The sequence below is a fragment of the Eleutherodactylus coqui genome, chromosome 8, assembly GCF_035609145.1.
Source record: "Eleutherodactylus coqui strain aEleCoq1 chromosome 8, aEleCoq1.hap1, whole genome shotgun sequence".
Lineage (NCBI taxonomy): Eukaryota > Metazoa > Chordata > Amphibia > Anura > Eleutherodactylidae > Eleutherodactylus > Eleutherodactylus coqui.
The window spans coordinates 117776285-117789492 of record NC_089844.1 but is presented as its reverse complement, the minus strand read 5'-3'; the positions used below and the strand labels follow the sequence as shown (position 1 = coordinate 117789492).

Genomic DNA, 13208 nt, shown 5'->3' with positions numbered 1-13208 from the left:
AGTCCTCCTATGGTGAACTCTGTTCTTTGGACATATTTTTTAAAAACACACCCCTGTGTATATAAGGTCCCCTCAGCTCACTAGGCATATCGGAGCCAAAACCAAGCCATGAGGAGGAAAGAACTGCCTGTAGAGCTCAGAAAGAGGATTGTCTGGAGGAACGGATCTGGAGAAAGCTGCAAAAAACTTCTGCTGCACTGAAAGTTGCCAAGAGCACAGTTACCTCCATAATTCTTAAATGTAAGTACCGTAGTTTGAAACAACAAGGACTCTTCCCGGAGCTGGCTGATCCACCAAACTAAGTAATCAGGGAGAGGGAAAGCCTAGGTAAAAGAGGTAATCAAGAACATAATGGTCACTATGGCTGAACTCCAAAGAACCCATGTGTAGATGGGAGAAACTTCCAGAAGGTCAACCATCACTGCTGCACTCTACCAATCTGGACTTTATCGCATAGTGGGGAGAAAGAAGCCTCTCCTCAATAAAAGACACATGAAAGCCTATCTGAAGTTTGCCAAAAAACACCTAAAGGACTCTCAGACTGTGAGAAACAAGATTCTCAGGTGTGATGAAACCAAGACTGAACTTTGTAGCTTCAGTTCTAAGTATTTTGTCTGAAGAAAACCAGGCACCGCTCATCACTTGCCCAATACCATCACTACAGTGACTCATGGTGGTGGCAGCATCATGCTGTGGGGGTGTTTCTCCATGACCGGGACAGATAGACTGGTCAGGGTTGAAAACCTGATCCAGAGTGCAAAGGACCTCAGACTAGACAGAAAGTTAATTTTCCGACAAGACAATGGGGGTAATTTACATTTTCAATGCTAGGCTTTGTATAATTTCCCCTGATGCACGGCACACTTAATACGGGAAGAGGTGAAGGCCTCTTCATGTATTAAGCGCATCCCAGCATCTGCATGCGCCTTCTCAGAAAAGAACGCCAGGTTCAACCTGGTATACATTTCTGGTATAGTTTACGTCTGTTTCCGTTGTAAAATTATACATAAATCTGTCAGTCAAGAGCAGCCATGCCTCCTCCGAACAAGTCCTGCACACTTTTCATAAGAGTGGTGGGGCTGGCGGGGAATGAAAAAGTTGCAAGTTTGTCCATTTGCACAAAATTTTGCACCTTTTTTGCCAAAAACTGGTGTAAAAAGTTTTGTATATGTGCCCCAATGTTCCAAAGCACACAAGACAACACAGGAGTGGCTTAGCGACAAGTCTCTGAATGCCCTTGAGTGGCCCAGCCAGAGCCCTGGAAAAACTTGAAAATGGCTGTCCACAGACTGTTCATCCCGCCTGATGGAGCTTGAGATGATCTGCAAAAAAGAAAGGTAGAACATCTCCAAAGCCAGGTGTGCAAACCTTGTGACATCATACCTAGGAAGCCTGGAGGCTGTAATGGCTGCCAAAGGTGCTTCAACTACATACTGAGTACAGGTTGTGAATACTTATGTCAATGAAAAATGTTAGTTTTTCATTTTCTTTAAATTTACATAGATTTCTAACATTGTGTTTTCACTTTGTCATGAAGGGATATTGAGTGAAAAATAGAGAAAAACCTGATTTTATTTTTTTTTTCAATTTGCACAAAGCCACAAAATAAAAGGTAAAAAAAGTGAAAGGGTCTGAAGACTTTCCAGACCCCGCTATGTATGTAAATGCCACACACAGCAATATTCACAATGGCACAATTGACAGGTTTCATAACGAGAACCATTGCTGGGCAATAATGTTGCCCTTCATTGGGCCAAGTGGAGGCCCCGCCTAGCTGACAATGAGAATCATAACAATGGAAATGCCCATCAGATCAGCAACCACACTTTGTGTGTAGTTTTAGAAATGATGGCGTGAAAATGGTTCTGCAGTGTGAGATTTTTTTTTTTACTCTTGTCATTGTGATTTTACTTTTATTACTGTGTTTTGTTTTGTAGGTATTGTTATAGCAGTGTGCGGTGTTGTCTTGCTCTGCACCCTATGTGGAATTGTGATTCTGTCATTTGGAGTGTCTGGAGTTCTGAGTGTCTGTTACGTGGCAATATCTAGTATTATAAACTACATGCACACATCCAGGTAAGAAAAGTAATTGAATGAAGTGGCACCGGTCACTTGATATACTCCACACTCCTCAAATTCTGTATAGTAAATCTGTATAGTAATAAATATGCAAGAAAAGAGCCTCAAGAAAAGTAGAAAACATAAAAAGGTGAACAGATAGTTTTCACAATAATGGCTTGTGAACATGGCAAAGCCATTTGAACTGACCCTCTATGGTTGGATACATAGTACATGAAGTATTACTGTCAGATAGTCTGCGACAGATTTACTAATCCTAATAGACTGCGTAAACTTTGACCAGGCAGTCTAAAAATGTGGAAAATTTATCACAATGGCTCTTGCTGGATGATAGTTTTTGCTTCTCTTTAGACCCTTTTATCTAACTTTATGCAAGCTAGTGTTTACTTTGTCAAATTTTGGTACACATTTTGGTCACACACTCTTTGCTAAACTATGCCTCTTTTTAAAAAGTCATGCCTCACTATTGCGTAAGATGGAGAAAGTGTCTAAAACACTAAGGCAGCAGAAATGCAGTCCTAAGCTCTCACTCATGACCTGAAGGTTCAATGCCTGCATGGTTCAGGTAGCTAGCTCAAGGTTGAGCCAGCCTTCCATCCTTCTGAAGGTTGGTAAAATGAGTACCCAGCTTGGTGGGGGGGGTAATAAATAAAATACCTGGAAGCCCTGCAGAATACGTTGGCACTATACAAATATATAATAAGATTTTTTAAATGTATTTTTAAATCTCCCCCTATTCTCATAGAATGGTAGTGTTGGAAGGGAATTTCAGGGTCATCTGGTACAACCCCCTGCTCAGTACGGGATTCACTAAATCATCCCAGACAGATATCTGTTCAGCCTTTGTTTGAAGACTTCCATTGAAGGAGAACTCACCACTTCCCGTGGTAACCGGTTCCACTCATTAATCACCCTCACTGTCAGAAAGTTTTTTCTAATATCTAATCTGTGTCTCCTCCCTTTTAGTTTCATCCCAATGCTTGTAATCTTTCCTCGTGCAAATAAGAATAGGGCTGATCCCTCTGCACTGTGACAGCCCTTCAGATATTTGTAGACAGCTATTAAGTCTCCTCTCAGTCTTCTTTTTTGCAAGCTAAACATTCCCAGATCCTTTAACCTTTCCTCATAGGACATGATTTGCAGACCGCTCACCATCTTAGTAACTCTTCTCAGACAAACTGGAGCAAGTTCAATGTCTTTTTTAAAGTGGGGTGCCTTGAACTGGATGCAGTATTCCAGAGATACTTTGTCAAATGCCATACTGATATTAAGTTATAAAGATATACTACACCCACGACATTTCCCTGATCAACCCAGTCGGTGATTCTGTTATAGAAGGAAATTAGATTTGTCTGGCATGTCTTGTTTGTTACAAACCCATGCTGGCTCTGGTTAATTACTCAATTTTTATCCAAGTACTTGCATACATGCTGTTTAATAATTTGTTCAAAGATCTTTCCCAGTATAGTAGTCAGGCTCAAAGGCTTGTAGTTTCCTGGATACACGTTCATCCCTTTTTTGAAGATAGAGACATTTGCCCTTTTCCAATCTCCTGGAACTTCTCCTGTTTCCCAGGAAAGTTTTCAAAGATTATGGCGAGTGGTTCAGCAATTACCTCTGCTGCTTCCTTTAGTATCCTAGGATGTAATTCATCTGGACCTTGAGACTTTAATTCATTTAAGTTAGCTAAGTGTTCCCTCACCATCTCTCTGCTTATAGATAGCCTGCATTTTTTATTTCCCCAATAGCACAGGGAAGATCAGTTGATGTTACATCTACTTTCTGAGAGAAAACGGATACAAAATAGGAATTTAAAAGTTCGGACTTCTCAACATTATTCTTAAACAATTCACCATTTTCATCCTGTAAGCATCCAATAGCTTCTTTGACTTTTCTTTTGCTTTTGATATAGCCCCCAAATCCTTTTTTATTGCTTTTGGCCTCTGTTGCAACATCAATTTATTATTAGCTTTAGCTTTTCTGACACTTTCCCTACAGTTTCTGCAGACCACATTATATTCTTTTTTTTAGATATTCCTCCCTCTTTCTTCCTATTTAACGTGTGCAAGTTCTGTGTTCATCCATCCTGGTCTCTTTAAATGCTTCCCATTCTTCCTTCTTTCAGGGATTTGTTAACGATTGTGCTTTTGAGAATCTCATTTCTCAATATATCCCAACCCTCTTGGACATTTCTTTCCTTAAGAACATCCAGCCATTCGATTCTTCCTATCCTTTTTCTGAGTTCATTAAAATGTGCCTTTCTGAAATCCAACCGGGAGGTCTGAGTCTTCCCAGGTCTTCCTCCTCTTTTTATCCAAAATTCAAGGATAGCATGATCACTGCCTCCTGAGGTCCCAGCCATTCTTGCATCCTCAACCATTCCCTCCCTGTTGGTAAGAATTAGGTCCAAGATAGCTTATCTCCTTGTTTTCTATTCTACCTTTTGGAAGATAAAGTTGTCTGCAAGAGCAGATAAGAATTTGTTTGATCCATTACTTTTACCTGAGAGAGATTCCCAACAAATGTCTGGATAGTTAAAAGCACTGCGGAATAAGTTGGCTATACAAATAAAGATGATTATTATTATTATTATTATTATTATTATTATTATTATTATTAATAAATCTCCCTTAATCACTATGTCATGCTTTTTTGAGAGCTTGGGCATCTGATGTAGAAAGAGTTCATCCATATCTTCTGCTTGTCCAGGTGGCCTATAGTAAATGCCTACAATAGTGTGCTTTCTGTTGTTCTCTCCTTGTATTCGTTCCCAAACAGTTTCTACAGAACTCCCATCCTCTCAAGCTTGAATCTCTTTGGAAATGAATGTTTTCCTAACATACAATGCTACACCTCCTCCCTTTTTTTTTAGGTCTGTTTCTTATAAATGGGTTGTATCCCTCAAGCCTTGTATTCCAATCCTGTGTATTATCCCACCAAGTTTCCGTGATGCCTATGACATCCTATTTCTCTTTTTGTGTTAGGAGCTCCAATTCTCCTTGCTTGTTTCCCATGCTCTAGGCATTTGTGTAGAAATATTTTAGTTGCACACAATGAAATTCTAATAGAAGAGCAGATTACCAGTAAATCAAGGACGAAATTAGGATCTGTGCAAAACAATTGGCACAAATCTACAAAAAAAATGCAAATGTAAATTACACAAAAAAAATAATCTAAAATATCGGAGAAAATGAATTGAATAAAATGTGGTTTGGTTGTTTTTTGCTCCGTTTTTTTTTTGGAATTATATAATTCTGCTTGGAAAAATCAAGGACAGATTCACTAAAAGAACTCCTCCCTCTCTCTCTTTGGGGGATTTTTCAAGTGCAAAAGTGATTTGAAAACCGTTCAGGCATGAACAGATTAAATCAACAGTTTGATGTAAGCAGCGCATCTTTTTTCTTACCCCCTAATATAGAATAAAATTGGTTTTGCAATGATAATATATATTCAACACCCCAAAGCTTTTCCACATATCAATACTAGTCTAAGAGAACAATTTTGATGGTGGTAGGAATGAATATACCCATATTAATTAGACTAGACACTTGTTCTTCAAGACTGATTTTTCTCCCAGATGCTGTATTGGTGCGCCCGAGAGAGCAGAAAGACTATGTGCATGAGCTAGTAATCATATTGTCATTCAAAATCATAAGTAACCAATGTTTTGTACAAAAATGAATGATCATACTCAAAAAAAATAGAATGCAAAGGTAATTTTAATTAGCAAGAAATGGAGAGAAAGGCAATCGCCTCACCTGATAATCCAAATAGAATGAAGCAGACTTTGCTGGGTTAGAACGCCGGGCCAGCTCTTGGGCAAATCTGGAGATGGAATAAATCCATAGGGAAAATTCAACACCAAAAGTGCTTCTTAATTAGAACTCTTTAGAACCACACCAAAATAAAAACACCATATAACCTATGTGTTTTGCACCAACATGAGTCCTTTCTTAGGGCGCATTCAGATGACTGTATATTGGCTGGGTTTTCACGCCAAGCCGATATACGGCGTCTTTCTCTGCAGGGGGAGGAGGCTGGAAGAGTCGGGAGCAGCGTTCTGAGCTCCCGCCCCCTCTCTGCCTCCTCTCCAACCCCTCTCTGCCCCTCTGCACTATATGCAATGAGAGGAGGTGGAACAGGGGCGGGGCTAAGTTCTGGTAATTAGCTCCGCCCCCGTCCCACCTCTCCTTATTGAAAAAAGTGCAGGGGGGTGGAGAGGAGGCAAAGAGGGGGCGGGAGCTCAGAGCACTGCCCCTGGCTTTTCCATCCTCCTCCCCCTGCAGAGAGAGACACCGTATATCGGCTGGGCGTGAATACCCAGCCGATATACGGTCGTCTGAATAAGCCCTTATAGCTATTAGTAGGCACTCATGTTGGTCCAAAATGCCCAGTGCATATAGGTGTTTTATGATGATGCACCCATGTGGTATTAAAGAGTTTCAATAAAGTAGTTTACTTTTGTTGCTGGGTTTTCCTTTTTGATTCATTCCGTCCTCATATTAATTAGGCTTGAAGAATAGCCATACTAGATGGTAAATCATACTTTCTATAGTTCCCTGTAGAAGATACTATTAACTTTATTATACTGTCTGTATATGACTTGCACAGATAACATGTTTTGTCCTCAATGCCTTTATTTTTAATGTTAGGGTGTAATTACTTAGTGGCCATATCATTCAGAATGTGTCTTTGGGGCTTAAAAGGCATTTTCTGGGACTTTTTTTAAGAGCTTAAAATCACTAAAAATTCAATACTCGCTTATCTTGGCCACTCCCCGTCCAGTTCTACAGCCCTGCTGCCTGCCATACGGAACCTTGGAGAAACAGTGGCCGGTCTTGTGCCATTTATAGTGCGCATGACCACTCAGCCAGTTACAGGCTGCAGCGGTGAGTCTTCCATGGCTGTTGAAGCCTGTCAGCAGCTGAGCAGTCACATGCATGTCAACATGTAACTGCATGCTGCTTCTTCTGGGTTCCATGTGGTGAGCATCGGGGCTGCAGCGCTAGATGAGGAGAGGCCAGGGTAGGGGAGTATAAGTTGGCGCTATACAAATAAAGATGGTTATTATTATTGTTATATTTAACTTTTATTGATTTTATACCTTTTTAGCGTCCCAGAAAATCCCTTTTAATATATCTCCCCCAGAAATCTGCCATTAGTCACCCCTCCCGTAAATTGTCTGACAGCTATTTTATCTGTTTGATTAGTTTAACACCTATTCCGCTCCATCTAAGGCATACCGATAGTGTAAGCTCTGGAGCTCAGCCTGCACTATCCACAGTGGGAGCTGGCTGTCACTGACAGCAGGGTTCCCGCTACAATGGCAGGCATTGGGGCGAAGACTGATTCCTGCATAGACATCACTTATTCACAGGATTGGTAGAGTCTGATCAATGGAGGTCTCACCACTGAGACCTCCACTGATCCTGAGAATGGGGGTCCAGTGTCCCCCTTTCCTCTTCACTGCACACCCTGCAGTGATGAGGAACTTAAACGTTGCAGCAGCTGGACAGGTGCTCTACTGATTTATTCAACTTTACGGGACTGCTGGAGATAGGTGAAAACATGTAAACAGGCTATCTGCAGCAGTCCTCCTGAAATGACTAGAGCGGCAGTACATATGCTTGGCTGTCACTATGGTCAAGCTTTCCCTCATTGCGACGGAAAGGGAACAGTGAGGAGAAGAGGAGGACATGGACCCCCATTTTCAGTATCGGTTGACGTCTTAGCATTAAGACCCACACCAATCAGAATCTTATCACCTACCCTATGGATAGGTGACAAAAGTTGATTCTGGTGCATCCTGTTAAATGCTGGTGTAGTGGCCCAGAACATCATCCAGGTCCCCTCCATAAATGTCATACATGTTTTGTCTCATGTAGATGCACTGTGCAAAGCTGTCATGTCATTTTCTGCATGTGTGTTGCACAGCTGCAGCGTCTGAAGAGTTAACTGTGATAAAATCGTTGCCTGTCAGGTCTGTCTGCTGAATGTATCTAGTCTCTTGTGTCATGTGGTAAAAGTGAAGGTATAAATGTGAGTGCCAGAGAGCGGGAAATAAATTCCATCTTGTCGACCTGAGTGTGCTAACACAGAGCCGCATGGAAGTACCTTTAGCTTCCATGTAGGCAAAGATGGAAGAGGAGGAGCGACATCCCGTAGCGTCTAGAGAGTGGATGTGAGAGTAGTGAATCCCAGCAATATAGAGAGCGAGCAACCCCAAACTTACTGAAACCAGGTACCCGTTCACATCAGAGGCGTTTTCCTGTACGGCCGTCCAACACCAGAATTCCCGCACAGAGGTACTTGATTGCGACACCCACGCGTATGCTATGTGGGGTGTATATTGCCTAAGCCTCCTTAATTGTGTTTTGCCAAAGTGTATGTGGAGTGACCCCTACCTTCCTCCTCTGGAGTGCTTTTAATCCAGGTCCGGTGACATATACTGTAGATAACTTGGTGTATAGGGCTGTATTGAGCCATAGCCTGTCAGTTGCGTAAAGGGAAATGTACCTGTAATACCTGTTGTTCCAAGTTTATTCTCTAGTAAAAGTTATACCGGGCCTCAACCATTCCTGAGGACCCGAGGCACTATACACAAGTCTCTGTGATTATTAACGGTGTGTGGGAATGGTGGCGTCACGAGTGATATCTACTACAACTCCCCTTATCCCCTTTATTGCACTCCCAGCCAAAGGAGTGTCGAAGCTTGGCCGGCAATCCACACTGGCCTTGGCAACGTGTCATCCCTCTGGGACCAAAACATGGTAAGTGCCACCGTGGCATATCAGCACTTCACCCTCCCAGCTCTTCACGTTAGCCCGGTGCCCCTTGTCACCCTTCTGGGGTGTTGCACTGGTGTCATAGATATGCCATCTGGATTTTTAAGTCCCTGGCTGAACGGACTTCAAAAATGACAACCACTTTTGTGAGCCAAGAATAAGCTGTACAGTAGCTGTCATTTCCCTTCTCCTAGTGTGCAGTTTTTACGTTGAAGCATGATGGGATTGAAATTCAGAATAGAATAGAATAATTTTTCACAGTTTCCTTTTGGGAATATTTTCTGAACTTGTGTGTAGAAAAGCTTTCTAAGGCTATTTGCACATGGACGAATATAAAGTTGCGCCCAAGATTCTCAGGTGCAACTCGCATTGGACAGCACATGGACACCCCATCCATGTGCAGGACCCCACGCATGTACATGTACTATTCTCATTCAAGAATCAGACAATAATAGGGCATGCTGGGATTTTCTTTACTCAGGCAATTGGTCGGAGTAACAAAAAAAAATCCCATGTGTATATTCCCATTCAGATAAATGGGTTCTATTTCTGTATGATTTCCGGACTGAAAAATTGGTTGGAAAATCATCAGGGAAAAACATTTGTGTGCAAGTTGCCTTTTTGATTTTTTTTTTTTCTTCATGCACACACTTGATACAGAAATATTTTGCTCCGATGTGAGCATTAACCATAAGTGGATTGGTTTTTAGCACTAAAAATATGCATTATACCAAGATATATATGAGGAAAGGAGTGGGTGAAATAGCTGAAGGGTTCTACATTCTGCATTATCTCCAATGTTAGTCATTTCTAATCTCTTATGTCCTCCTAATCCCCTTTTGTGTACACATTAGATGCATTACAAGACAAGGCCTCCCATCTACATAATGTGTCCAGGCAAAAGGCATTTATTCAGTGTTTCATTTGTAGCATTGGGCGATTTGACATTTAATATGATATTAGCTTGTCAAAGGTACTCACAGTGTGATGCTTTATAGCACAGAGGGGAACTGCGAACCTCTGCTTGGTTGTGTACCATATTCTTATAGCAGGTAGGCTGGGATTTTAGGGAAAAAATGTCTTGCAGAATAAATCCTCTGGGCTCTATTTACCGTCACTCGGTGGGAGACCTTTTTTCACATACTATGGAAACATTAGCCTTGCCCGAACAATCTTCCTTATTGCAGGCATCACAGTATGTAAGCCGGCTGTATCTGATCTCTAAAGTGCCTGCTTATTACTGACATTCAGAGCTGATAATAGAAGCAGAAGAAACTATGAAATGAAAAAGTAAAAATAGGTTTAGTTAAATGTTAATTATTGGCTAATATTGATTTCTTGCTCATGGCTTATGTCTTTCTCTATGATTATTATTACCTTAAAAGTGACAACTTTAGACAATCCTTTTTTGTTAGAAGGGTCTCCTGATTAGGTGATCATATGGTGCTGGGACTCCAAGGCATTAGCTGTCATCTATGGGGAAATCCTGCAGCGGGTGTTCAATTTAGCCGCCATAGAGGTAATTAATAACTCACAGATTTTTAATTACCACTGTGCAGTACTTTAAGATGTTAGAAGATAACTTGCTGATTACTGTGGGTTTGGAGCGTCCTCTAATGACTATATAGGTGGTAGAGCATGCGCTGCTTTATTCATATCAGTGGGACTGCTGGAAAGGGCTAAGCGCTTGAACTTGCCCATCTCCGGTGCTCTCATTAAAATGAATGGTGCAGCAGTGCGCATGCGCAGCTGCTCTTGCCTTCATTGTGGGATACTCTGGACCCTCTATTATTGGGATTGATGGGGGTCCTAGTGGCTGGATCCTCACTAATTTGCCAGTTATACATTATTCTTAGAATAAGGGATAAAAACACCTTTTAAGATAATACATGTACGAATAGTGAGTGTTGTGAATTGTAGTTGCTTTACACACTGATTAAGAGAAAGGTGGTTCAAACTTGGAGATCTCCCTCTCTTACAGGAACTCACAGCAACTCCTGTTTTACGTATAACCTGTCAATCCCAACATATAATAAGTTAGTGGAGGTCCAATCTCTAGAACTGCCACCATTCTCAAGAATGAGGAGCCCTAAATTCCTGTTCATGACTGGAGAGCAGGACATGCATGTTCTGTACCCCTCCATAGGCATGAATAGCAGTGTTGATTTCCAATAACCCCATTCACCGTGACAACCTCATATAAAAATACTTTGGCTAGGTGAAATAGTTGCCCCCAAAATCACTGTTTTTGTTTTCGTGTTTGTGTGCCTATTCCCATCACTGGCTTCTTTCGCAGGATTTAGGTTGGCAAATGTTATAGGCGACCAAAATGGTAGTCTATAGCAGTTCCCTCTTAGTAGCCTCTGAATATGAGAAATGTCCTTTTCAAGGGGGTTTTATCAAGAGTCAGTAAAAAAAACACGCAGCAGGACAGATAGGGAAAATGTTTCGGCAAAGTTACCCTTCAAGGGTATGTTCCCACATAATGAAAAATGTTGTGGAATGTCCGCAACGGACATTCCGCACCACATTTTGCATTACAACACAATGGAAAAGCTGTGAAAATCCACACCATAGGTGCAGGTCTTAACGTGTGTTTTGCTGCGGATTGATAGCAGATTTCACACTTTCAGTTAATAGTCATATATTTAAAATGCATAATCTTTCAACATTACCCTCACAGTGTACCATAGATTACCCTAATAATAATTGTACAGTGTCCAAATATTACAGATTATCAATTAATTGGGGTATGAAGCTCAATCCTGTCTAACCGCCCTTCCATAGATGTAGCCACCAAGGGTTGATGCCCAAGCCATCAGGGTTAGTGTTGCCCCCTCAACAGTGACAGCTAATGAGCCCTGTGGCCTTTTGGAGGACTATCTCGTTATTTTTTGCCTTGTTTGCTTTTTTGGGAAACAGTGCCACACTTGTCCAAGGGCAGTGTCTGGTATTGCATCTCAGCTCAATTAACTTGATGTAATACCAGACACAACTCATGGACAATACTGGTGTGGTTTCCTTAAGAATAAAAAATCCCTTATTTTCTGATATTCTGGAAAACCCCTAACTATAAACATGCGCTGGAGTACTCTTGCTAGCTAAAAGAGGTGCGCTACAGAATCACTAATATTTTCTTTGTCTTCTTTTACTTAGATTGTTATCCAGGACCATAAACCTGACTCATTCAGACCCACAAGATGGAGACTCTCTTACCGGCAGGAAGGTTTCAAAGGACAGCACTCACATTGACTAGAAGATATGTTACTACTGCAGACGTGGTCCTTTGTCCACACTGATGCCCAATTATTAGACTGTTACAGTAATAAGTTTACATGGTCACAAGTACTTTTGCATTGTGTTATATTTAACTGACTACATTTATGATCTTTTAAAACTCATTCCCTACAACACATCAGATATAACCATGACACCTGATGGTATATAGATCTCGCCAAATGTGGTCTTGTATACAATCAACAGGTTTCGTGTATAATGACTTATGCTTAAATGTCTGTCAGGGAATTACATCAAACTTTGAGTAGTCTTTCAATAAACATTTTTATGCTCCAATGCCTGTTATGACTTTGTTAGTTTTACCACTAAAATTTTACAAATATAACATTGATATAGAACCTTTGTTTATGCTGATATTAACTCCTTCACTATCCTAAATCACTGGGTATGGTGACATTAACCCCTTTACTTATCTAGACCACCAGGGATGCCGACGATAAGTCTTTCATGGCTCTAAAATTTCCTTGATGGTCTTGGATATTGGTCAATTTTGGGACAAAGTCCCAAAATTGACTTTTATGACCTATCCGCAGAATAGGTCATTAAAGTCTGATTAATGGGAACCGCATGCATGCAACTACCAGTGCCGGCCACTACACAGTGTTTGGAGCATCAACTTATTCTCTGTACCCCTGAGTATTGTGGCACTCACAATGGGTGTCCAATCAGCTAGGGTTCTCAACAGTGGACCCTAGGTAATCAATTATTCAGTCCTGAATAAACCATGAATAGTGCAAAAATCCATGATCTAGGGCAATGAAAGGGTTAAAGGCGTTTTCCGAGCAAATACTGACACCTTGAATATACTAGACCTCCAGACACGTAAGTATTTACCCTTTCACAATGTTAGGCCACTAGTAATGTTACCAATAGCATCTTCACTGCCTGGAATCATTAGGGTTGTTAACAATAATCTCTGCTTCCCTAGGTCACTAAGATTACTTACATTCAACCCCTTCCATACCTTAAACCACCAGAGTTGCTACCATTAGCACATTCTTTTTCTACTGTAGTCCACTAAATATATTACCTTGTACCTTTTTACTA

The 13208-nt window shown here is 41.1% G+C and overlaps 1 protein-coding gene across 1 annotated transcript in view; it reads left to right on the top strand.

Annotated features, from left to right (window-relative positions):
- LDAF1 (lipid droplet assembly factor 1) overlaps positions 1 to 12437 on the top strand; it is a 55504-nt gene extending 43067 nt beyond the window's left edge. The window contains exons 4-5 of the mRNA XM_066576290.1: positions 1938 to 2076; positions 12021 to 12437. Coding sequence (XP_066432387.1) covers positions 1938 to 2076; positions 12021 to 12120 — 239 coding nt within the window. The 3' untranslated portion in view covers positions 12121 to 12437. The remainder of the gene's footprint in view (positions 1 to 1937; positions 2077 to 12020) is intronic.
- Positions 12438 to 13208: the final 771 nt, after the last annotated feature.